This window comes from Marmota flaviventris, chromosome 10, assembly GCF_047511675.1.
Source record: "Marmota flaviventris isolate mMarFla1 chromosome 10, mMarFla1.hap1, whole genome shotgun sequence".
Lineage (NCBI taxonomy): Eukaryota > Metazoa > Chordata > Mammalia > Rodentia > Sciuridae > Marmota > Marmota flaviventris.
Genome location: NC_092507.1, coordinates 14083398 through 14109474, shown reverse-complemented (window position 1 = coordinate 14109474; position 26077 = coordinate 14083398). Strand labels below are relative to the sequence as shown.

Here is a 26077-nt window from a genome sequence, read left to right as displayed (position 1 = left end):
GGGATCGCATCTTTCTTTTTTTTTAAATCAGGAGTGAGGGAAGAACGGCCCGTCCGGCCCCGTGGGCTGCCTTGGAGAGAGGCTGAGTTTGCACGTGGCTGAGGCTCAGGTTGCCGGGGAGCAGGGCAGCACCTCACCACGCAGAGCCTAAAAGGGTAGTCATTGTCACGACAAAGCCACCTCTCATGGACACCAGGCAGGGTCCTAGGGGCTTGTGCGGACGTGTAACCCTCTACCCCATGAGGGGTCGAGGCTGCTGCTCCCACTTTGCAGACCTGGGACTCGCCCCTCAAGGGCAACCTGGATGATCTGCTCTTATTGACGGGGGCGGGGGGTGGGGGGAGATGGAGGAAGCCCAGAGAGGGAAACTGGCTTTCCCGGAGACACACAGTGGCAGAGTAGACACACGGTGGCTTGAGTGGGTCTAGAGAGCCCCTCTTGCCCCCTTCCCACCTGCCCAAGGGTGTTCTCCTGGGCAGCTCCTACACCAGCTCTGCTTTGTCCATTTCTACTGAGCCACCTGTGAAGGACAGGGCAGAAGGAGCCCTTGAATTTTAACCCGCCTCCTTCTCTGCTGGGGCAGAGGTATGACGGAGTCACTTGAATTTTAACCCGGGAAGTCAACCTGCCCCCGGGGTTAAAATCCAAGCTCCCTTTGGCAAGTGACTGGACGTCTCTGCCCAGTTTCCTCAGGTGACCTGCGGGAATAACTGCAGATTCGCTTGCTGTCTCTGAGACTCCTGTTCTGTGTGACCTTGATCAAGCCACTTAATCTCTCTGGATTGCAATCTCAAATACAAATAAGGGGCGAGAGCCAGAGCCAGATATTCCATCCAAAAGGACTTTGTTGTTTGCTCCTAGGATCTTTTGTTGTAAGAACAGTCAAGGATCTTTCAAGGAGAAAGTCACTGTCCTAGTTGAGCCAGCTGCCCTCGTCCTTCCCCACGGGCTCCCCGAGGACAGAGCCCCTGTCTGGCAGGTTGGCCGTGGTGTCTCGGCCTCTGTGACATTGAGGGTACGTGGTGGGCATTTGGTAATTGCTGGAGTGAGGGAGAGACAAAGGAAGAATGGGTGGGTGGGTGGATGGATGGATGGATCCAAGAATGGGGAGAAGGGAAGGAAGAAGTCAGGACAGAGAGAGGGACACAGAAGTGTCTTACACCCACAGCCGGCGCGGGCAGAGGAGGCTCCCTCCCTGGGTGCGGGTGTGAGCGGGTGAGTGATCATGGAATCGGCCCGGGAAGTCAAGGTGAAAGCTGCGTGGCTCAGGACTCCTGGAGGCTTGGCTGACAGCTCAGGGACCCTGGCCACAGAGGCTGCGTGCCGGCGGCTGGTGGATGTTTTACAAGCGGGAATCATTTTCCTCTCATGGAGTGTGTCCTGCCACGCTCTCGGCCCACGTGACGGTAAGAGCAGGTCTTCTGTGATGAAGGTCAGCAGCTCCGAGATGGAAGTACGGGCCACTCGACCGCTGGACAGAGCTTGGGCAGGGTGGGGAGCCTGTGTGCTACAGGATTTTTTTTTTTTAATCTATTGATTGATTGGTATCAGGGATTGAAGCCAGGGCTCTTAACCACTGAGCCACATCCCCAGCCCCTTTTCTGTCCGTCGGGGTCCTTGATTTACCATCAATATCAAAACAGCGTGGTTCATCCATTTAGCAAATAAGGGCTGCACACCTGCTGTGTGTACCCACCTTGTGCAAGGCCCTGGGAGTAATTCTGACAGCAGATACTGATTGAGCACCTACGGTATGCCTGGCTCTGAGCCAGGTGCTTTCCTCACAGGTGCTAATTTGTTTAAGCTTCACTCTTTGTGAAGGTAGTTGCTGTGACTGAACCCATTTTACAAAAGGGAAAACTGTCTGACCCAGGTGGTGGTGGGGGGTCCAGCTCTTAATTCGCTCTCATCGACCTGGCAATGCGTGGAGACCTCCTCCCTACGGCTGGTTTAAGAGGCCAGAGAATGAGGGGCGGGTGCCAGGCCTGGTGCCACCGGAGCACCGTGCATCTTGCTGATTTGTATCAGAGACGGCGGAGCTGGAGGAGCCTCAGGAAGGGCCCCTCCTCTCTGCCCTCTGCCCCCACCCCGGCCGGTCTCGAAGTCAGCTTGTCGACCTCCTTAGCGTCATTGACTGTCCAGGGCAGGAATCAGTGCCCAAGAATGAAACCGCTGCCCTGAGAGGGGGCCCCCAGCCAGGCCCTGCCTCCCAAAGTGGAGACCCTGGGCCCACGCAGAAGCTCAGACCCCTGCTCGGGCAGGGCGACGTGGGGTTGGAACGCAGTGTGGTTTCTCCCTCATGGGAAAAAAGCCACATCAGGGAAGAATGGGATCAATAACCAACACTCCAGAAGCAATGTACTGAGAGAAGCTGGTGAATCAAGGGATGGCCGCAGAGTGGGCAGGGCTGGCAGTTATATGTGTGGCCCAGGAGGGGGTCCCGGACCCCAGGGAGCAGAGAGACCAAGAGCCCCACCCTGATACAGCAGCAGGGCCACAGGCTTCCAGACAGGATGGAGACGTGACAGTTCACCACACCACGGCGGGTATTCGCTGCTATTTACTGTGCACTTACTGTGTGCCAGGTTCTGGCCAGACGCACTGCAAACCACAGCCAAGTCAGTTTTCAAAGTATTTTTGGAGCAGGCGTGTGGAACAGTGGCAGGGCCCTTGCCCAGCACACACGAGGCCCTGGGTTCCATCCTGAGCACCAGAAGAAGAAAAGAGGAAGCATTCTTGTTCCTGTTTCACAGGTGAAGAAGCTGAGGCTCCAACCCGGGTCTCTGGAACAAGGGGTGAAGTTTCTGCCTCTGGGTTCCTTTAATTTGGTCTGGAGGGCAGCCCCCCAAGGGCTGGGATTGACGGCAGTCTCTTCCCAAAGGAAGCCACAAGTGGTCCCTGCACGTCTCCCAGTAGGTGCCTTAGTGCCAAGCTCCAGAGGCGCCGCTCATCCTCGATGCGTAAGTCCGCGCCAGACAATGAGGGGCACCGTGCAGTAGCTGTGCTGAGAGGTGCCGCTGGGCAAGGGCCCAGGAATGTGCATTCCAGCCCCGGCTCTGGCAGGAATGCCCAGGCTGGCTCTGGCAGTGTTCCCAGCTTCCCCACCCAGGGGACCAGCTGGGCTGCCCGGACTCCCTGTGCTTGTGTGTCCCGTGGGCAGCTGGGCATGGATGGCACACTCCTGCCCACTGGTGGCAGGGCTGATGCCTGGTTTGCCCTCCAGCCTCCAACCACCCAACTCTCCAAAGAACTGGTCTCCTGGGTCATCTGTCAATTTTAAGTGTGCCTGTGGCCCATGGCCTAGGTTTATCCCTGAGTATGACTGTGACCCATGAGCACAGGGGATCGGATTCGCAGCTGGCCGTGTGGGCTTGTCCTAGAGCCCCTTGTTCAAGAGCCAGGGATTTGCCTTTAGAAGACAGCCACAGTGGGATGAGCAGAAACGTCGTCAGATAATCCTGGATCACAATCCATCGCTCTCTCAGCTGTGTGACTTTGGGAAAGTTCCTTAACCTCTCTGCGTGTGTTCTTCCCTCAGTTGGCAAAATGGGGCATCGTAATGCTTCCTAGGAAGGTGGGGGGCTCAGCAGCCACAGACACAAGCTCCGGCACTTAAGTCAGGCCCAGGTGCTGGTTTCCTTCCCTGCCGAGGTGCGGGAGGGTCTCTTGGTCACACTCCTAACTCTGGGCAGGAGTGATCCTGGCCACCCCTGACCTGGAAGAGCTGGTCTCTGCGGCAGGAGAGCCCCTTGCTCTGTCTCTTGGAGTAGGAATCACCTGCTTCCAGAGCCCCTCCCCAGACCTCCGCATGTCCAGCAAGAAGTGTTCATGGGCTCCCTGGTGACCTTCGTGACACTGAAGTTCAAGACCCCCGTCCCCCAATGTGGGGTTAAGACGCCACATCACCACGTCACTGTTGGGCTAAGGACTTCTGAAGGTCCCTGGCTGGAAGGACACGCAGGCACCCTGCCCTTGGATCTCCAGTCTAGAGGGGACCTCAGGAGCCCAGGGTGCTGCTGCTGGTGAGGGCCGCCCCCCAGGGACAGAGCACCCACTGCCGCACATCTACGTCAGAGGCTGCTTGGGGAGGGACCGGCGAGTGTGGACCTTGTCCTGCTGGCCCTGACTTGGTTCCCAGGTCACCAGGGGGCTCAAGGGCACAGCTTCTGTGGCCAGACTGCCCACTTTGCGACTTGCTGGCAGGTGAACGCGGGCGGTGGCCAGAGCGCGCTGCGCCTGTCTCCACTTTGATAAGATTTTTGTCACCACTGCCTCCTGGGTGGTCGGAGGACCTGGGAGACCTGTGCCCACCGAGCATGAGGCACAGACTCAGAGCAACCAGCGGCTGAATGAAGCTTCCAGATCAGTCGCTCACGAGCCATGGGACACTTCTGTCTGAAGGGGACAGAGACCCCCCAGCATCACCACCCGCCATGTTTTAGACCTCTCCCAACAGAGTCCCGCTCGTGGGAAGATGATCAAAGCTGTTTTGTTTTAGGCAGGGGCCCGAGTGTCAGGGACAGGGGCCCACGTGCCAGGGACGCCCAGTGAATCTGGAACTTAGATTCTGGAGAGAAAGACAGGCAGAGAAGGAGGTGTCAGCTGGTGATGCGAAGAGCTCATTCACGGTAAGGAAGCAGAAAGCAGCGGAGTGGGCCAGGGAGGGCTTCCTGGAGGAGGTGGCCCTGAGGAAGGAAACTGAGCCACGAGCAGGTCTCAGAAAGAGGGCTCTGGACACTCAGGCTCGGGCACTTAGGGGAATTCACTGCTGTGAGAGAAAATCCCACTCGGAGGAGGAGAGGGCCTCAGGCACTGAGTCCCCTCTCTCCCCCGTGTGCCCTGGGGGAGCAGGACTTGGATGGTTCTGGAAACAGTAAGTCTCAAGAGGACGTGGGAAGCGGAAAGGTTTTTTGTGTTTGCTGCTTGGGGTGAGTGGGCTCAGCAGAGGACCTGGCCAGCGGGGAGAACTTCAGTTAATGAGCCAATGCATCTTAACTGTGCACCTACTAACTCAGACATTGTCCCAGGCACAGGGACAGCAAGGAACCAGGCAACGGTTCTGTCCTTGTATGACTGACATTCTGATGGGCTGAGCCAGACAATGACCATTTACATAACCATCCATTCCCAGATAGAGCAATGGTAGGAAACAGGGTAATGGGGACAGGGTGACCAGGAGAGGGGCTATTCCCATTCAGGAGCCACTGGCCTCTCCAAGAAGTTGATATTTAAGTTGAGGCTTCACCAGTGGAAAAGCACCAGCCTGGCAGAGCTCTGGGGAAGGAACTTCCCAGGTACCCAGAACCACTCGTGCAAAGGTCCTGAGGCAGGCAGGAGCTTGGCTTCTCAGAAGGACAGATACTGGTGCGTGAAGCAGGGATGGATGGAAGATGGGATGGGAGAGGGCAGCAGGAAGGGGTCTTGCAGACCATGGGAAGAAGTGTGGATTTTACTGTGAGGTGGCAGGTGGTGGCAGGGGAGATGCAGCTGAATGCATGGGCCCCAGAATGTACCTGGGAGGTTGGGTGTCAGAATGAGGACACCAGAGGAGTCGAGAAGGCTGCCAGGGCCCAGAGTGGAAGGGTGGACAGGCCCTGCAGCGGGGAGTTGGCACCTGGCAGCGGGCAGTGGTACCAAGACTGGAGAACCCCAGCGTCCCTGGTAGCCTGGGGCTTGGGACCCCACCCACCTGCCTCAGACCAGCAGCCACTCGCCCAGATGCTGGGAGTGACCCTTCCACGGAACCGAGCCCCGGTCTGACATTTCCAGGGAACATTAATCACCCTGCACCTGGCGGCCGTCTGCTGAAGGCTGAATCACTGCAGCCGTGACCCGTGGAGCCTGAATGAGCTCTGGTTATCAGGCCGCCCGTTAATCATCAGGCCAAGCCTTGCTGTCCACATCACCTGGGGACAGGAGTTTCCCTCCCTCAGGGAGCTGCTGTGTCTGCGGAGCCGTCATTAGCCCAGTAACCCCGAGACAGGCTCTTGTCTGTCCCCCGACACGTAGACAGCTCCTGGCCCAGGAGGCAGCCACGGGACCCCGGGCACCATGTCTGGCTCTAAGGACCCCAGGCCAGGAAGAACCTGATTTCTGCAAAAGCCAAAACCTCCAACTTCACAACCTCGGGGGCTGTGACATTGACTAGTCCCTCCCTCGGAAACCCGAGGCCAGGAAAGGAGGGTCCTCTAAGTCAGGACTCAGGAAACCCGTGTGCCTCGCCTGCCCGAGGTGGGTGCTGGGGTGGACATCCCGACAGCCGGCCGGGCCTAGGAGAACGCAGACCAGTTCTGTCACTGCGGGACGACGCTTCAAGAGAGCCCTGGGTAGGGACCACAGACCCTGGGTGCAAGGAGAGATCCACAGGAGGTTCCAAGAGGAGCTGGGGGCTGAGCCTCATCTTGGGGGAAATGAAAGTTCAAGGCTTAAGTGACGGGCAGAATAATGTCCCCAAAGGTGTCCACCTCCAAATCCCCGGAACCCTTAACAGACCTTTCGTGGCAAAAGGACTTTGAAGCTGGAGGCATCTTGGGGTGGGGAGATGATCCCAGGCCATCTGGGGCTCAGCGGAATCCCAGGGTCCTTCTAAGAGGGAAAACAGGGCAGGGCAAGGGGGGCGTTCTGTCCTGGCACCTCCAAAGGAACACAGCCTTGATTTTAAGATATTTGGCCGTAGGACTGTGCGGTGACCCATTTGTATTGTCCTCAGCCTGGTGTTTGTTACAGCAGCCACAGGAAACTAATACAGCTCGCTTCGCACAAAGCCCTGTGGCAATTTATACGTTTTTTTTTTTATTGTAAAGAAAAATTTATTGAAATTTCACTGTCTCTAGGCACCACCAACTTCTGCGATTTATACTTCTTATCTCGGGGTCAGAGGGATAAAGAGATCCAAGGCCCCTTAGATAGAAAATGGCAGTGGGGGGTTAAAACTGAGACTGTCCAGTTGACAGGCACCTGGGTGACATGTGAGTTGAGGAAGGGAGGGAGCTGGGGGAGGCTGGTCCCCGCATGCAGGCTGCCAGCAGAGGCTGGGCTCTGTGGGCCGAGATGGGACAGAGGCGGTGGACCCACTGTGGATTTGCTTGGCAGGGGCCACTGAGGAGGTGCCAGTGGCCTGAGCCGGGTGGGTGCTGCAGGGTGGAAAGAGCTGGATGTGGGACACAAGTTGCTAGGGACATTGAGCGTGAGGGTGAGGGACAGGAGGATGCAGAGACCCCCATGCCTGGCTTGGTGGTTAGGTGGTGTGTTCTGAGGCCCCCAAGAGGAGGCCACACAGGGGCCACCCATCACCTGGCCAGTGGAGGGGGTGGCAGCTGAGGCCAGTGTGGAATCAGAGCTGGGTGGACGAGGGCCACCTTGTGTGGACAGCGCTGTCCTGGTGTTCTCAGGAGAATCGGCTCATTTTACCCCTTTCTGACCCCTCGTCCCTTACTGACCGGGAATTCGGATCGTCTTTCAGATTCCTGGACTGTGTGGTTAGAGTTCAGATGGACACTCGTGGCTGGATTTTGAGAGATTAATTTTTCCAGTTATGAAGTCCACCCAGGTTCACGATGGGTCCATTTTCTGTTGTGTCCTGTTTCCTAATTGGGACCCTAGGACACACCAGGGAATCGGTCTTCCATCCACCTTTAAAATATGTCTTATTGTCTGAGCAATTTCGTTTCAAACATTATGACAGAGTTTCCTTGGAACTCCTCTTGTTAGGACCCCACAGCATCCCCTGGAGGGTTGTACATTGTTTATTTAACTCCCTGATGTTAGAAGTCTCCAGATTATTTCCAATTTCATGTCCTAAAACCGGACTTTACTTTCATTAGTGCTTTTATTTGCTAAATATCTTCTGTACTAAGAATTGTTTTCTTTTAAGTTTAGAATTTCAGAAATGGAATTTGTGGGACAAAGAGGATCTACCCTTTTTTAAAAAGTGGATACATAGTTGCCAAATTTCCTGTCACAAAGTTGGTACCATGGTACACTCCCGGCAGCAGTGTCTTTGAGCACTAGTTTTTATCATTTTCTTACCAACCTGGGGATTGTGTGTGTGTGTGTGTGTATGTGTGTGTGTTACTGGGGATTGAACCAAGTCCTCATAAACACTAGGCAAGCACTCTACCACTGAGCCACATCCCCAGCCCCCCAACCTTGGGATTTAAATAACTGATCTTCGTCCATTGGACTGGTGAGAAGAACCACCCAGCTTTTGGTTAACATTTTGATGGTTGCGTAGTACTCCATTCTAGAAGCGGTGCTGTTTTATAACTCACAGAGCTGTGTGGGTAGGATGTTTCTAGGTTTGGCCTTTGTTAATTACACCATGGTTGGCATCTCAGTGTTTAAAACCTAAACTGTTGATTTTTCCCCACGTTCTCTCTTTCGAGGGCGCTATGATGCCCGGGCCAGAGTACTCGTTTGCCACATGACCTCCCTGCTCCAGGTGCCCTTGGAGGAGTTGGACATCCTTGAAGAGACATTCCTTGAGAGTCTGAAGGAAACCAAGGAGGAGGAATCTGAGTAAGAAAGCCCTACCACCCCCTCCCCACAGGGACCACAGATGTCCACCTGAGGAAATCTGCACTTTGCAGATATCAGAGCCCCCCTCCCAATTGAGAAATGGTGCTGTGGGTGCAAGGAGCACTGGACAGAGTCCCAGTGGTAGCCCAACTCCCTGTGTGACCTAAGCAAGCCGCATGCCCTCTCTGGGCCTCAGTCTTCATTTGTAAGAAGAGAGAATCAGACAAATGAATGTTAAGGCCTGGAATCTATGACTTCAACACCCCATGTCCCTAACACCCTGCTCCACTCACACTCTTGTGACAGCTTGTCCATGGGCCCAGGTGACCCGGCTTCAAATCCCACTTCTGACACCCAGTACCATGGGATCTCGAGCAGGCGGTCTCTTTCTCTAGACTGAAACAGTCCTACCTATACATCAGGAAGGACAAAGAGCCTCCCAGAGTCACTGGAAAAGAAGACCATGACCACACGAAGTGCCTGGCCCCGAGCTGGCACACGGCAGGTGCTCATAGGATCCCATCCTTCCCTTCCCCCGTCCCCTGTCCCTGAGCCCATCAGCTCTAGAGCAGAAGCGGAGGGAAATGACCCTGGTGACTCTTGGCCAGCTCTTTGCAAAAGGGAATCGAACCCAGGGCAATAAATCAATCCCCTTGTCGCAGCCTAATTGAGGGCGGCTGGCACCAGGCACGTCCGCCCAGCCCTGGTCCCCTTCATCCACTGTGTCTTTCTTTGAGCAGCCCGGTCACACCAGCTCAGCCCAGTTGGAAGTTTAGCCCTGAAGTCAAGTTCAGAGCCAGAGCCGCCTCCACCAGGGTTTATGGGGCAAAGGACCTTGAGAAAGGAGCAAAGGTGATTTGTGGAATTAACCTAAAACCATCCCTGCTTGACTCTTAGCGCTGCGTCAGGAAGGAGAGGCCTGGGCCAGACAGTCACCAGGGCTGCCCGGCTCTTTGGCTGTATGAGAAATTCGCAGGGTCTTAGAGCCTTGAAATTAGGGAACTTCTCGGCCCCTACTTAGAAATCTTATTGTCAGGAAGGAGTGTTTTACCCAGGGGGATTTGTTCTGATGATATCAATAACGCCAGATCAGGGAAGATGGAAACCAGACGTTCTAACACGGTCCGGCTCCAACTCTACCAGCCACGTGACCTTGAGCAAGTTTTAGCGTCTCTGGGCCTCCGTGTCCTCGTGTGCAAAATGGGGATAACAGTGGGACTTTCCTCCTCGGATTCTTGTGGGTCTGAAATGAGTTCATACGTGTAAAGCGCTTCACATGAGCCTGGGAAGGAGTAACTGGTCCATAAATCTCATGATTTGCTGTTTTCAATGATACTATTATAATTGTGTTATTATTGCTTATGCACCCTCTCCCCAGGGGGGAAAAATGTAGTTTCAGGGACTATGAAGACCTCTCAGATTCTGTCTGTGGTCTCCAGGAAGATCTGAGGTCCAGCGGAGACACAGCATCTGTCTACCAAGGGGCCTAGTTTTTAGTTTGATTCTGCTACTAACTCTCTGTGTGACATTGGGCAGGCTGCTTGCCCACTTTGGGCACCAACACCCTTTTTTTGCAATTAGGGGATCGAATGGCAGGTAGATTCCTTTTAACGCCAAGGCTGCGTGTTTCTGGGAGGTGCTTCTTTGCAGCTAGTGTTCAGAGCCACCACGTCCAGTCTGAATGTCATTTACTGCATCCCTCGAGACCTGGTTGACAATCCCAGGTTCCCTCCTGAACGCTGAAGAAGGGAGTGAAGAGAATTCTTTGTGGGGCTGTCTAAGCTTTTACTAGGAAAGGACCCCTGGGCCCCTGGAAGAGAGAGAGAGCGCCCCCTGCCTGTTAACCCGAGAAGGTGAGGACAACAAAGCAGGTGGTGGGCTGGGGCACTCAGAGGCCCAGAGCAGATGCTGAGGAGGACCTCAGGGTGGGGAACAGCCCCACCTGGGAGAGCCGATGGCAGTGAGTAAGGTTTATTCGTGGCCCGATGAGACGGGCAGCGTTGGTGTCGTGCCCTTCTTGGGTGTCTTTGGCATCAGCTGGGGATCTGACCCAAGCCTCCACGTGGCCTTGGCTCTGCTCTTATGACAGGGAAAGCCAACCCAAGCTCCTTTCTGGTGATCCAGACAGACGTGAGGTTGGCCAGCGATCATATGCTGGTACGGGCTGCCCTCGTGTCTAAGCACAGGGCAAAGTCTATAAGAGGGACAGAGCTGTCACCTGGATTTGGAGTCATTTGAATCTGTGCTTCCAAGGAAAAGGGAGGATGCGTTCTAGATGTGACTTAGCGCAGACATCACCTCCTGAGCGTTAGCTGCTGAAAGTCCCCCCAGCAGAAGTACCTGGGGGGAGTTGGGGGTGAAATCTGAGATAATTAACAATGACCAGGAAGTCTGTTCATTTTATGTAGCAAACAATTGCTAAGAACGTGCACATTCTAAAAGGGAGAGTGGCCAGTCGGCTGATTGTCAGGCCAGAATAACTCAGTGAAGTAACTCTAGGAAAAATACCTTCTTTTCCAATCAACGAATGCTGATAAACATTTAAATAATCACGCGAAGCAGTTGGAGGCCTGTCACCCACCCCGCCTTTGTGAAGTGGACTCGCTGTGCTGGAGTCCAGGCGTTTGAATCCCACAGCCGTCCAGGCCCGCGGACACTGCTCAGTGTTTGATTCCAATCAGGCCATGTGCTCTCCTCCATCAAACTCAGATTAAAGTGATGACTGTCTGGCACCGGGGACATGTAGATGTCACCCTAGGAGGAATCTAGAAGCAGACAGTGCCAGGACTAACTCAGGAGCATTGCGGTTAGGGTTCAGAGCCACCATGTCCAGTCTGAATGAGCTTCTTAACAACAAATGGGCCAGGTGCGGTGGTGCACGCAGGTAATCCCAGCCGCTCGGGAGGCTGAGGCAAGAGGATCACGAGTTCAAAGCCAGCCTCAGCAATGGCAAGGCCCTAAGCAACTCAGTGAGACCCTGTGTCTAAATAAAATATAAAATAGGGCTGAGGATGTGGCTCAGTGGTCGAGTGTCCCTGAGTTCAATCCCGGTCACCCAAAAAATAAAATAAAAATAACAAATGGGCAGTAATCACGAAAGTTTTCAGACTGTGATTGATCTACACTCTGACTGCACATTTTTATTTAGCCAAGACACCTGATCTGTGCCCCTCTGTTTTCCTTTTTTTTTTTTGTACTGGGGTTTGAATCCAGGGGCACTTTACCACTGAGCCACATCCCCAGCCCTTTTTATTTTTTTATTTTGAGACAGGGTCTCACTAGATTGCCCAGACTGGCCTCAGATTTTTGATCCTCCTGCCTCAGCCTCCCAGGTCACTGGGATTACAGGTGTGCACTGCAGTGCCCAGTGCCCCTCTGGTTTTCATAACAAATAGCAAGCTGTGTCGCCACAGCAAGGTGGTCACCCCCAATCTTTGTTGGAATAATTGCATGCTATTCAAGAAACATTTTCTGAGCACCCTCTGCCCCAGGGCCAGGGCAAGCTACAGAGGATAGAGAGCCAGAGATGGCTTGGCCTGTGCCCTGAAGACTGAGCCCAGCAACCTTCAAAATTGGGATAGAGCAGAATCCCTGGAGGGGTGTTACCAATGAGCTTCCTCATGCTCATGCCCAGAGATTCTTTTAGCAGGGACCTTTGCAAACACTGGCCTAGAGTTCCCGATAATATTCTACAGACGGTTCAGGGGACTCAGAGTCACAGATTTTAGCAACCTTGGGGCTCAAGGGAGGCTTCCTGGAGGAGGCGTCACGTACCAGCTGACTTTTGGAGGATGAGTGATGTCAAGCTGGACACAGGAAGGAGAGAAGGTCCTTTCGGTCCCGGGGCCTGATGGAGCTCGGGTACAGGCCACGTACCTGCATGTGAGTTAGGAAGTGATGAAGGTGAAGTTGGGGTGGGAGGCAGGGGGAGGACGCAGAGGTCCTGAGTGACACACTGAGGAGGTGACACTATCCTGAAGTCTTTACAGCCAAGAGGGAAGCAGGGAGCCAGCACCTGGTCATACTTTGCTACCTGACATTGACAACCGCCGCACTGCGCTCTCCTCACCCCCACGGGGTCATTTCCCATGTTCTTTTCCTAAGTGAGGAAAACACGGCTCAAAAGAATTGGCCAACTCAGTAGCCAGATGCAGTGGTGATCACTTGTAATCCCAGCGACTCAGGAGGCTGAGGAAGGAGGATTGAAAGTTTGAGGCCAGCCTCGGCAACTTAATGAGACCCTGTCTCAAAAAAAAAAAGATCTAGGGATGGGGCACCTCAGGGTTCAATCCCCAATACTGGAAAGGAAAAAAAATTGAGTGCCCCAGCAGACCTGGGCTCGAGACACCCATCCCCAGTTTCTGCTCCCTCCCCAGCCAGTGATTGTTGAACGCAGGCGCTGCTGACTCAGAGCCACGTGCAGGTCCTGGTATGTGCCCCTGTTGAACGTTGTCACCAGCTGGCCTTTTTTATCCGTCAGGTCTTGAGCTCTGCCAAAAAAAAATCAATAATTTCCAACCTTCCTCTTTGAACTGAATGAAGGATTATCCAATTAAGGGGCAAAGCAATCAAAGGGCAAAGTATATCACCAGCCCCTGTTTAGGAGGAAATTATTGTGATAATAAAAAGGATGATAATAGTGACAGGTGTATGTACTGGATGGTTACAGTGTGCCAGTGACCACGTGGCTCACCTCATTTTAGCCTCCCCCACCCCTGGGAATCACACACTGTTGTTATGCTCATGCGTTCAATGAAGAAACTCAGGAGGAACAAGCAATTTGTGCACGGGCACAGAGAAAGTGGAGTTCTGGCCATCAGGAGACTTGGTTGCTGTAACAAACAAGGCCCAGATCCCAATAGCCAGCGTTGAAGACTCGGGTCTGGCCCATACCATGTGTCCACTGCAGGTTGGCTGTGACTGTCATCCACATTGGCTTGGTTCTGAGTTCCAGTTTGCCTGGAATGATGCTGGTCCCAGGTCAGAGCCAAAGGAGACATAGCCACCTCCGGCAACTTTTGTTTTCTTTGGCACCGGGGATTGAACCCCAGGGGCACTTAATCACTGAGTCATATCCCCAGAGCTTTTTTTATATTTTATTTAGAGACAGGGTCTCATGAAGTTGCTGAGGGCCTCATCAAGTTGCTGAGGCTGGCTTTGAACTCCCAATCCTCCTGCCTCAGCCTCCCAAGTCGCTGGGATTATAGGCCCAGCCGGCTCCTGCAGTCTTAAAGACTGCACCAGTAGCAACCATTACTTCTGCCTGCATTTCAGCAGTTAGAGTAGGTCACATGACCACCCAGGATAGGGACGTGCAGTCGGCCAGCAGGTTCCATATCCTCAGATTCAACCAACCATGGATGAAAATTATTATTTTTAAATTCACCAGGCGCTGAGCCTGGGGTTGTAGCTCAGTGACAGAGCGCTTGCCTAACACAATATAAGGCACTGGGTTCAATCTTCAGCACCACCCATAAAAAATAAACAAAGGTATAGTGTCCATCTATAATTTAAAAAATAAAAAATTCACCAGGCACAATGGTACATGCCTGTAATTGCAACAACTTGGGAGGCTGAGGCAGGAGGATCACAAGTTGGAGGCCAGCTTCCACAATATAGAGAGGCCCTGTCTCTAAAATAAAGTAAAAAAGGACTGAAAATGTAGCTCAGTGGTAAAGTCCTGCTGGATTCAATCCCTAGTACCAAAAAAAAGGAGGGGCGGGGGAAATTGGGTCTCCATTTTCCCCTTGTCCTTACCCCCCAAACAGTAAGTCTAACACCTATTCCCATAGCCTTTGCATGATATTATAAGAAATCTAGAGATGGTTTAAAGTTTACAGTGGGATGTGTGTAGGTTCTAAGAAAATACCACACCATTTCATATAAGGGACTTGAGCGCCTGTGGGTTGGGGCACCCGGGGGGGTCCTGAAACCCATCCCCCAGGATACTGAGTCGTGATTGGACAGTCTTCCCACAGGGAGGGACCCTGGTGGCCCAGCCCACCACCGCCGTGGAGGTAGAAGTCACCCCTGTGTTTGCCAGTCAGTCCTGACATCAGGTTCCCCTCAGTCGTCACCGGCTCTGCCAGATGACTGCGGTTCCGCGTCATCCCATCCCGCTGAAGACATAAAGTTCAACTAAGGGGGCTGGGGACACGGATCAGAGGCAGAGCGCTTGCCTAGCCTGCACGAGGCTCTGGGTTCCCTTCCAATGCTGCCAAAAAATGTCTCCATCATGGAAAAGCCGCCCCGAGTGTGCCCAGATGTGGGCCACTGGTTCCCTGCACTTGGTCACCAGGGCCACCCAGGCTGAGAAGCGATGGCTTCTGTGGCTCTGCAGGCAGTGCCGGGCTTTACCCCTGGGAGCTGGCAGAAAGCCACAGAGGTGGCAGCTCAGAGTGCGCAGCTGACTCCACTTCCACAGGGAAGCCCAGGAAGGAAAGGACTGCGGGTTTGAGCGTGTGGGTTTCCGCTCTGTGCCTAGTCACACTAAGCGCAGTCGACCCAATAGGCACAGCAGGAATGAGCTCAGGCTCCCCTAAGCAACAGTGAGGGCCACCTTATTGTCACCATTGTACACAACAGGAGACAGAGGCGCAGGGCCATGGGGCCTTAGACCCAGGCAGCTGCTGTTTTGCCCAACACTCTCACCCTCGGGCCACAAGCTTCCCAGGGGACCTCTTAATGGACCCGCAGCCCCTGGGAAGCAGCCGCTGTTAAATCCAAACACATCTCTAATGTGTGTGTGATAATAAAACTGCTTGGAATCAGTTAAAGTGTGGGACGTGCTTAGCACAGTAGCTAGAGTGAGAAGCCCTCACTAAATATTAACCTTTTTTATCATTTATCATCGCTGTCATTTGCTATCACTCCGCATTGAGTTGTTGTCCAAATTCCAGCTTCAGTGCAGAGTTCCCACATAATGACCGCTCTGTCCCGCCCTCCGCCTCCCCTCTGGCTCCCCGGTGGTGGCCTCAGAGCACCCGAGGGCTGAATGTCCAACAAGGACCGTTTGGGGGACACTCATTCACTCCGGAGACTCTCCTTTGGCCAGATTGTATAGGGTTCACATTTTGAGTCTCAGCGAGTCTAGCTACTGCTTCAAAGTCAAGCACTCCCTTGTGAAGTGGTTCTTCTGAACAAAACTGGTTTCCACCCGTCCCAGAGGGAGGTGGAATCCGGTGTCAGCGTGGGGAGAGAGGAAGGGAGGCCGGAGACGGTGGAGTCTGGGGTGCTGTTTTGGACTCACCAAGGGTCCATCTGTTGAATGGTATTTTTTGTGCTTCTCTTGCTATTATTATTTTTTTTTTGTCTTTTCATTATTCAAATTGCAAACCTATTAGGATGGATCTGTTGGGTAAGTGTGCACCCCATATATATGCTGATTCCCCAGTTGGGTTTTACAAAGTTTTCAGTTTTTTAAAACCACTGATGGGCCCAGGGCGACTCTGGTTCTTACTCTGTATGGCACTGACCTACCCGCCACTGACCGCGGCTGGGGGGTTGGCACGGTGGGAGGTCCCAAGGGATCCTGGGCATGGTGGCCCAGAAGCCCAACCTCTTCTCTCCCAGGACGGCTGAGGCATCCCGGAAGAAGAGAGAAAACCGGAGGAAATGGAAGCGTTACCTTCTGATAGGCCTGGCCACCGTAGGAGGAGGGGCCGTGATCGGTAAGGCCTGCTGGAGAGGCGCCAGGGATGTGCCAGGCTCCGAGTGGGGCGGCCGCAGTGTCTGCTGGGAAGCGGCCCCAGCGGTCATGCCCACCTTGGCCTCCCCGCTGTATTCCTTGCAGGTGTGACCGGCGGTCTGGCTGCCCCCCTTGTTGCTGCTGGAGCTGCGACGATCATCGGCAGCGCCGGGGCGGCAGCGCTGGGCTCAGCAGCTGGCATCGCCGTCATGACCTCTCTGTTCGGTGCAGCGGGAGCTGGCCTGACGGGTGAGGTTCGCTGGGATGGCAGTTGGGAAGGATTTCTTCCCAGTGTGGCCCCAGGGATGGTTCCTGGGGAGGCAGAGGCAGCCTGGGTTTGTTGTTCTGGGCCCGGCCCTGCCCGCCCCTGCAGCAGGCTTCAGAGAGAACTGGCCCAGGGAGAGAGGGAACTCGGCAAGGGCCAGGGTGAGGCCAGGTTTGACAAGCTGGTGTCCCCCCTCACTGAGACACACGGGCTCCCTCATGTTCAGAGAGGACACAGCCGCCCTTCCTGTACCTGCCTCACCTGTGTCGATGGCCCTCAGTCACACAGATCCCCACCCAGGTCCCCAAGTGAGCATCACTCCCTGCTGACAGTCACTGTCACCAAGAGTATCTGAACAGGTGGACGACAAAACCAGGAGCGGGCAGGAGCAGGGTAAACCCTCGGTGCCCGCTGTATGAGCACAGACAGCCCCTCTGACCAACAACCCCAGGTCCCACTCACCTCCATTTGGTCTTCAGGATACAAGATGAAGAAGCGGGTGGGAGCCATTGAGGAGTTCACGTTCCTGCCCCTGACGGAGGGCAGGCAGCTGCACATCACTATCGCCATCACTGGGTGGCTCGCGTCCGGCAAATACCGTAAGGACCAGGACTGGAGGAGGACTCGGAGGGGGGCGGGTGGTAGTGGAGCTGGGCCTGCAGCTGCCAGCCAGACCTGGGCTAGGTTCTTACCTGCATGTGTCTCTAGGGGGTGGGCAAGGAGAGCTCCATTTTTGCAGAGGAGGAAACTGAGGCCCAGAGAGGTGAAGTAACTTTGTCCCACATCCTTCCACCCACCCCTCCATCACCCATCATCCACCCATCACCCACCCATCATCCATCCAGCAGCATTCCAGCATTCCACCCACCCACTGAGCGATCACTTACCCACCTCTGACCATCCACCCATCCATCTATTCACCCACCAGCAGTATTTATAAAGCATCGTAATGACCGCGTACCATGAGCAAAGCCAGGCCCTAGGAATTCAGTGGTGGGTGGCCGGTCACGGCCTCTGTTCCTGCAGAACACATAAGACCAGGTGATTATAGGGAAACTTTATGGGTGGTATAATAGGGGAAGTATGGGGTGCTTTGGGGATAGGTTCTTGGAAGAAGTGACATTTAAGCTAAGAGCTGGCTGGAGTTAGCTGGGTCCAGCGGGCAGGAGTGTGATGGGGCCACACCACGAAGGAACTTTTATTTGTCCTTGAGCAAGTAGAAGGTGGTCAAGGGTTTCAGTCACCTGGGGAGAGGTCATTATGACTTGGCCATTGACTTCAAGCAAGTTATTTGACTTCCCCTGACTTCACTTGTCAAAGGAAGCAAATTCCTGTCTTTTAGGGTCGCTACTAAGATGAGGCTGAGCTAGATGACAACGCGCGGCTGGTTTCTAGGGGGCATTCCGCAGACATCTGCATCTGGATGTGCGTGCCTTGGGCAATCGACCGGGGTGGCTTGGAGGATTGCCAGCCTCCGCCCATTGGCTGCCTGGCTCCCCTTTGCAGTTGCCCAGCTGGAGGCTCGGCAGTGAGTCCTCTGTTAGAGACAGGACAGGGGAGCCCGGGACTCCCAGCCACACCTACACGCACACCCAGGCACAGCTGAGATCCCAGTGGGGACAGCCACAGCTCTCCTAGACAACATGGAAGAAAGCAAGTGAGGTATCATTTAGAGGTGTTGGAGGCCCCGGCTTATGACCTGTGACCTCTAGACCCATCCCCCCGAGGGTCTCCCACATTGCCTGGGCACTGGGCTCCTGCCTGTCCTGAGTCAGACATTGCACCTGCACAGTGGGACCAGGATGTGTGTGACGTCATGTCGTCCCCGCTCTGCTCAGTGAGGAGGGGGCTGTTCTTACCTTGATCTGTGGGAAGAGGAAGCCTAGAGGGGGCATGAGGCAGGGGCAGTGTTAGAACCCAGTTCTCCCGACCGCCGTTCAGGGTTTCCATTCACCTGTTTTTCACTCTGCGGCAGGAAGGAGGGAACACGAACAAGTGTCAAGTAAAGTAGTTTACAACTCTGACCAGGATGGAAAGCAAATCTGGGCATGATTTTACCGACCTGACCCCAGGCCAAAGGTCAAGTTCACTTTTGGGGAAGAAAAGCATCTTCGCTGTTCTCTTCTAGTTGTTCTAGTGCAGTGTGGCGATTGTACAAAATATGACCAAGTTAGACAAAGTGCAGGGAGGAGAAAATAAACAGCTTCTCTGTCTTCCCAAAGCCTTAGTGCTATCTCAGACCTGCTTGGACGCGGGATGAGAATAATTGGGCTTCCCTCTGCTCACGTCTTTAGTAATCATAATTGTGTATCGTAACAATAATAGCTTTGTAGCTGACCACCAGCCACAAACCAGGCACTGACCACCTTATCCAAGCCCCGGAGGCGAGCATCACCACAACCCCATTTTATAGTTGAGGAAACTCATAAAAGCCACCAGGGCCACCCAGCTAATCAGGAAGGGGCAAGATTCCCCACTTCATGTCACTCCTCAGCCTGTATTCTTGGCCACAGGGCATCACAATGCCGGACTGCACTTCACAGTTTATATAACACAGCCCACGCAGCCTCTCCTGTGATCCTGTGGACATCGGCGCAAGTCAGACGTTATGATCCCATCCTTATAAATGTAGAAATGGGGCTGGGGCTCAGTGGTAGAGCACTCACCTAGCACGTGCGAGGCCCTGGGTTCGATCCTCAGCACCACATTAAAATAAATAAAGTAAAGGTATTGTGTCCAACTAGAAAACATATTTAGGAAAAAAAAAAAAAAAGAAACCAGGTTCCAAAGGGCATCGCACCTCATTGTGAGTCACAAGGGCAGACAGCCGCCTTGCTGAGGCAGAGCCCGGGCCAGCAGCACATCAAGGCCCAGCTCTCCTGGCTGCACCTGCCACCTGTCACTGCCTGTCACTGTATCCTTAACTAGAGGCCATCGATCCCTGAGGTGGTGCAGAGCTGAAGCAGGATCCCTGCAGATGGGAGATGTCCCAATGTAGCAGCCTGCGAGGGACAGCAAGGCCTCCAGGCCGGGCAAGCAGAGGTTCACGTCCAGGCCTGAAGGTCTGTGACCAGGCTCCGCTGCCTTCATCCTTCCTGTTTCCTGTCAGCGATTACTGTGGCTCAGAGAGTGTGGCGTGAGCCATATGGCAGGAGAGGCCGCTCCAACCCTAGGATGTGACTTGAGATGGTCATGAGTGCTTACTGCGGGGAAGGTGGCGGGAGCCAGGAAGGGGCCAGGAAGGCTGCCCAGTGGCGACTGGGCTCTGGAGAGCGAGCCAGGGGAGCCCACGTCAGTACCCAGGAGCTGAAGGCGGGTTTGAGGTGGGGTTGGGAGGAGGACCCGTGGGCTGCAGGGGGAGCAGATCAGGTGCCCCTCGGTGGCGGGGCAGGAGGAAGGGAGGCCAGCAGCCCTGGTCGTGCCCCCTGCTTGACACAGGCCACCAGGGCCCCGCTGCCTCCTCGCCCTCCCACGACTGTGTTCCATTTCTATTTCTCAGGTAAGGAAATCAAGGCCCAGAAAAATGGGACTCCCCAGCCAAGCTGGGCCCAAGCCCCTCTTCCCCAGTCTCCAGCTACTTGTTTGTTGAACAGATGCCGCTGACACACAGTCACCTGCTGGTCCCACTGTTGGTAGCTCAGTGTGGAACTAATTCCCCAGGGTGGGATAAAATGACGCTTGACATAGACAGCAGACACTTCCTCCTTACAAACACCCTGTGAAGGGACATAACTATTATCTATCTCCTCACTTCACAGTGAGCAAAGTGAGGCTCAAGGTCAGAGAGTGATATTCCCAAGGTCACCTACCCACTAGTGCGTGCAGGAGTTGAACGCGCTCCTGGGGCTGCCTCACAGGGCGGCTCAGTGCCTCTCTGCTCAGCTAACGGTGGCCAGGATGGGCCTCCTGTCTGCCCCCCGGGGTGAGCAGTCCCTGGCTGCTGCCCTTCTGGTTTAGTGGATCCAGTGGGGCATCCACTACCGCGGCAGGAGAGACGCCACCTACTGTGTTGTCCCCAGGTACCTTCAGCGCCCCCTGGGCGGCCCTGGCTCGAAGCCAGGAGCAGTACTGCTTGGCCTGGGAGGCCAAGTACCTGATGGAGCTGGGCAACGCCCTGGAAACCATCCTCAGTGGTCTTGCCAACATGGTGGCCCAGGAGGCCCTCAAGTACACTGTGCTGTCTGGTAAGTTCCCCCCTCCACCAGCCATGGCAAGGCACCGTGGTACCGTGTCCCTGCCTGCCAGCTGCCCCCAGGTGCTGGAAGTGAAGGCTGCATTCCTTCATGAGGAGTTCATGGTCTTTATGGGAAGAGACAGGAGAGCAGCCACCACAGAATGTGCCTGTCCAGTAAAGACGTGTTGACCACCACATGACGAGCCCCCCAGAACTCTACGGCCCCAAATAGCGATCACTTATTGTAGCTCGGGAGTTGTGAGGCTGGGTTGGCTCATCTCGGCTGGGCCTGCTCTTGTGTCTGTAGAGTAGACACTGTCCACTGGCCGACACCGGCCTTGCCTATGGGCATCTTGGCTGTGCCCCAGGTGTCTTTCCTCGTCCTAGCCCATACCCATGCCATCAGGGGATGTGCAAGAAAGGCCACCCCAGCCGGGTGCGGTGGCTCATGCCTGTCATCCCAGCGGCTCAGGAGACTGAGACAGGAGGATTGGGAGTTCAAAGCCAGCCTCAGCAACTTAGCGAGGCCCTAAGCAACTCAGGGAGACCCTGTCTCTAAATAAAATACAAAAAAAAAGGGTTGGGGATGCGGTTCAGTGGTTCAGTGCCCCTGGGTTCAGTCCCCAGTACCAAATAAATAAATTAATTAAAGACTGCCCCACTCTGGAGTCGAGTTCGAGCCGACACCCACTAACATCACTTTGGCCAGAGCAATGGCTGCCCCTGGTGGGGAGGGAGGGGTCTTGCAGAGGGGAGGGGCACTGTAGAGAGGCCAACGGGAGGATTCAGGGTGCAGTGACAGATTGAGGAATCTCACACATGAGATGTGCTCGGGCAGCAGAGTCCATGTGTCAGAAATGCTTAAGGCTGGAATTTCTCCTTTGCTCCTTAGCATTTGGCAGCCCTGGGGAACCCTGTAGGTTCCAGTTGGGCCCCGCAGGCGGTCCCTCCAGCACCCAGGGCCAATCGCTTCTCTAGAAAGACTCCCCAGCTTCATCACTGCTATCCTCCCCACCCCCAGGCATCGTGGCCGCCTTGACCTGGCCGGCCTCACTCCTCAGTGTCGCCAACGTCATCGACAACCCCTGGGGGGTGTGTCTCCATCGATCGGCTGAGGTTGGCAAGCACCTGGCTCACATCCTGCTCTCCCGGCAGCAGGTACCTGGCAAGGGCTGTGGGTGGGGGCACAATGGAAGGGAGGGTGGGGGTGGCTTGTATACAGATGTCAGCTCTGGCAACAAGTCTACTTGGAGGTAGCCTTAGGGCTTTGGGGGCATAAGTGGTCTTTGTTGACCCTCCAGCTCAAGTCATGAAAGTGTCCTAGTATGGAGCAGTAAGAATTGTGGACCGTGCGTCTCTTATAGGTAATCAGGTGAGGACTGAATACAGGGGCATCTGCAGCCAGGAGCAGGGACACACACACACACACACACACACACAGAAGCAAAAGAGGCCCCTCTGTATCAGCTGTAATTAGAGAGTTTAGCAATATGGTTGGGCTCCTTGGGTGATATTTCATTGAAAACCTCTGACTCGATTTGCAGTGAAGTTGATCAAGTCCACAAGCCCACGTATACACTTCTGCTGGCCACCAGTGAAACTCACATGTCCAGTGGCCATGGGCTTCTTCCTAAAATTATCAAGTGATGGTCAGAGGACATCTCTACTGGTCTAAATACCCTGGGAAATGGTTAGGAAGAGAAATCATCACAGTACATTTAAAATTTGAATCAACTCGGGAGGCTGAGGCAGGAGGATCATGAGTTCAAAGCCAGACTCAGCAATAATGAGGCCCTAAGCAACTCAGTGAGACCCTGTCTCTAAATGAAATACAAAATAGGGCTGGGGATGGGGCTCAGGGGCCGAATGCCCCTGAGTTTGATCCCCAGTACACCCTCCACTCCCACCAAATTTGAATCCAGTAAAGATGTGTTTACCAAGGAAGTTAAACTGTCCCCTTTGAAATAAGATGGAGTAAATGGACACAAACATTTGAGAAACAGCACAGGGGTGGCCATATTGTTAGGATTTGTTTTGGCTGCAAGTGAGTGAAAACCGATACCAGTGGCTTAAATGAGGTAGTAGTTTATTTTTCCTAGGAAAACCAGGAGTGACCCTGAGATTCTCAGGTGGTGGGCCAGGGAGCAGAGCCCGGGTTCCTTCCACCCCCTCTGGGTTGGCTCGTCTCTGCTGTAGCTGACCTGGACCTCCTGGTCCACGATGGCCACATCAGAGCTCTAGCCAGAGAAAGGAGGAGCACGGGCCTTCCTGCATGCAGCTGAGGCCTCGCTGGCCAGAGCCCAGCCACAGGACCACACCAAGCTGCCACCGAGGCTAGGAAATGGTCTTTATTCTGAGTAGCAATGAAGCCAGCTGAAACTCAGTTACTGTGGACGCAGGGGAGGGGGAGTTGGAGGGATGGCCTAGCGGTTCCTATCACTGTGCTTACGTTGCCGGGAAACTGAGAACTCCAGCCAATCCCTGAGTCTTTGTGCAAAAACAAACAAACAAACAAAACACCAAAAGTCCTTTGGCAGCTTTGATTGCAATGCAAAGACCAAAGCAGCATCGGCTACACGAGAGGGAAGTTTATTCTCTGCCACGTGACAGTCACGTCTCAGTGGCCAAGGCAGGATGTGTTCATTTCCTATTAATATGACAGATCCCCACAAACCGAGTGGCTTCACCCAGATGAATTCTCTTCTGCAAATTTATTATCTCACAGCTCTGGAGAGCAAAGGCCAATGTATCCACAGAGGTGTATCCCAGGGAAGCTCCCGGGTGGCACCCACCTGGGCCTCTGTTGGCTAGTGGCACCTCCCCCACCCTCAAACCCAGCAGGCGTGTGACATCTTAGAGCTCCCGTCTCTTCTTCTGCTTCTGTGGTCTCATTGCCTTCTGTCCAGGTGACACATTCTGCCTCCCTCTATGAGGACTCCCACGATGACCTCGGCCACCCAGATAATGGAGGATCATCTCCCCGTCTCAGTCAGGATCCTTAAGCTGATCACAGCTGCAGAGTCCCTCTTCCATAGAAGGGGGTGTCCCCAGGTTGCAGGGATAGGGATGTGTCTCCGGCGTGGTGACTTCACAGTGTAGGGACCCTGGGCTCCTTGGGTCTCCTGGCTGCTCACCTGGAGCACCCGGCTCCTCTCTGTGGTCTGGGAAGGATCTCCCAGCCTCGCACCCCCTTCCAGATCTCACAGAAAAAAAAAAGAAAAGCAGAAGTCACAGCTGCCCCTCATCTCCAGTTCCTAGGCCACCCCAGCTACACGGGAAGCAGGGAAACTTGGTCTCTGGCTGGGTGGCTGTGGCCCGGGAAAACTCTGCTCCAGTACCGAAGAACAGAGGGGAGAAGGGATATTCAGAGACAAGGCAGTTTTTGCTACAAAGCTCCTGCGGGTTTCAAATACTATTTAATGGAGGTTTTTCTGTGGTGGTGAATGGACCAGGGCATAGAGCAGGTGCTGGGAGGACAAGGAATCGTGGGGAAGCCAGCGCGGGCCTCTGGAGCTCACCTGCCCCCTCTCTCCCTGTGAATGTACCCAAGTACCCAGGACAGCTTTATTTTTCTTTAGAGACTTTCCAAAATAACTTGCCTTTCCTACAGGTGCGTGAGCCCCAAGAATCCTCTTTGATCTGACTTGCTTCCTAATCTTGTCATTTGAAGCCAGTGCTTTGTGTCCCGCCTTCCTATCTAGCAATGAAGCAGCCGTCTCTCCTGCGTCCCTCTTTGCTTTTTACCCATCACGCCTGGGGTGCCTTCTGCCTGACCTCCCCAGCCCCAGAGGGACCCCCAGAGGGTCTCACTGCATCATTGCCACAGGCAGATGAGTCCGAGGGAAGGAGCCCTGGTCATTGACCAGTCGTGTCTCCCGAGGAAGAAGAGACGGTGGCTGATAATGGCTTGAGATGACAGGGAATGAATCCCGCCAGAGGCTCCCCGCCCGCAGGGACACTCTTGCCTAAAGGAGGGGCAACTCTGCATGAAGACCTCACAGCTCGGGGACCCTGAATGGCACAGGAGAGACTCATTCAAGGAGAAGCAGACACTAAGGCTGCCCTGGCGCTGTGCTAGAACTGGCTGTACCAGACACCTGTGCCCTTCCTTTCTCCCTCAGGGCCAGCGACCTGTCACCTTGATTGGGTTCAGCCTGGGAGCCAGAGTTATCTACTTCTGTCTGCAAGAGATGGCTCTGGAGAAAGGTGAGTCTGGCTCGTCGTCACACTCAGAAACCCTTCCCAGGTTGGTCACCCAGGCCAGAGAGGTTCTGAGCCCCAGGGTCACCAGCTTTGAATACGTGTTCCTAGTTCTCAGAATTACTAGTTAATAGTTTAAAAATAGGGGGAAGTAGTTACGCCATTTGTCAAATGATTCATTCTTTCTGCACATAAACTGGAGGGGGTGGATGGTGGACAGTCCTGTGGTGACATGGATCCTTCTGTTCGGAAGCTCGTTGGCAGGACGCGTTCCTTCCGTGGGCGCTAGAGGAGGATCCCTCCTGGTCTCTTCTGGCCTCTGGCCACCAGTATTCCATGGTGTTCCTCACCCAGGTCTCTGTCTCTGACTTCCCATGGCGTCTCCTTCCCTCTTTCTCTTGTAAGGACAGTGTCATTGGCTTGAGGGCCACTAGACTCCAGGGCGACCTCATCTCAAGACTTCTAACTTAGTTACACCTGCAAAGACCCTTCTTCCAGAAAAGGTCTCGTTCACATGTTCTGGGTGGACGAACCTCCCCCACCATCCACCCACACAGACCCCTGTGGAGGGGGCTCCCACCCGTGTCCTCCTTCCTGTGTCAAGGCAGCAGGAACCCTGAGGGCCCTGCAGCTGGCCTCAGGTGGCTGAGGGCTCCAGGACAGAATGCTGGCTTTGGTCACATCTGTCAGCAGAGGCTGAGGGAGGCCGGTGGCTGGGGAGTGAGCCCCAGAGCTCGGAGCACTTGTGGCCCACCGCCCCTGGGGTGTGGGCTGTCCTTCCTCCTGGTGGGACTCGCAGCAGCAGGACTCTTAAGATGAGCAGAAGAACTGAGAGGGGACAGAGGAGCAAGAGGGGGCTGGGGAGACAGCGCCCAGGCCTACCCAGGCCTTCACGGGACGCTTCTCTGGCCTCCGTCTCCCTTCTTGTAGACTCAGTGACCCCCACAAGGGTTTTTCTGAGAAGCAAGTGAGGTGCCCCAATCCTCCAGCCTTTGGTTGACCAGAGTGAGTGTCATGACGTCATTGCAGAGCTTCAGCCTGCCAAAGTCACAGCCAACCCCGCCCTTGTCATCCTGAGCAGGCAGTACAATTGCTGCTCGACTTCCCACAAGCAGGGGACAGGGGACGGGAGGCCTGCGGTTGGCTGGACCTGAAGAAGCCTCAGCCAGGTGTTCGTCTCCTTGTTTTCACTCCCAGAGGGCGGGCAGCGGCCTGGAGCTCGTGGGCACGGCTC

At 54.6% G+C, this 26077-nt stretch overlaps 1 protein-coding gene across 1 annotated transcript in view; it reads left to right on the top strand.

Annotated features, from left to right (window-relative positions):
* The window catches only part of Tmco4 (transmembrane and coiled-coil domains 4), a 78930-nt gene that overhangs the window by 26291 nt on the left and 26562 nt on the right, over nt 1-26077 (top strand). Inside the window, 7 exon segments of the mRNA XM_027951872.2 lie at nt 8385-8517; nt 16090-16187; nt 16310-16453; nt 16949-17068; nt 20489-20653; nt 21665-21801; nt 24765-24849. Of these exon segments, the coding sequence (XP_027807673.2) occupies nt 8385-8517; nt 16090-16187; nt 16310-16453; nt 16949-17068; nt 20489-20653; nt 21665-21801; nt 24765-24849 (882 nt within the window).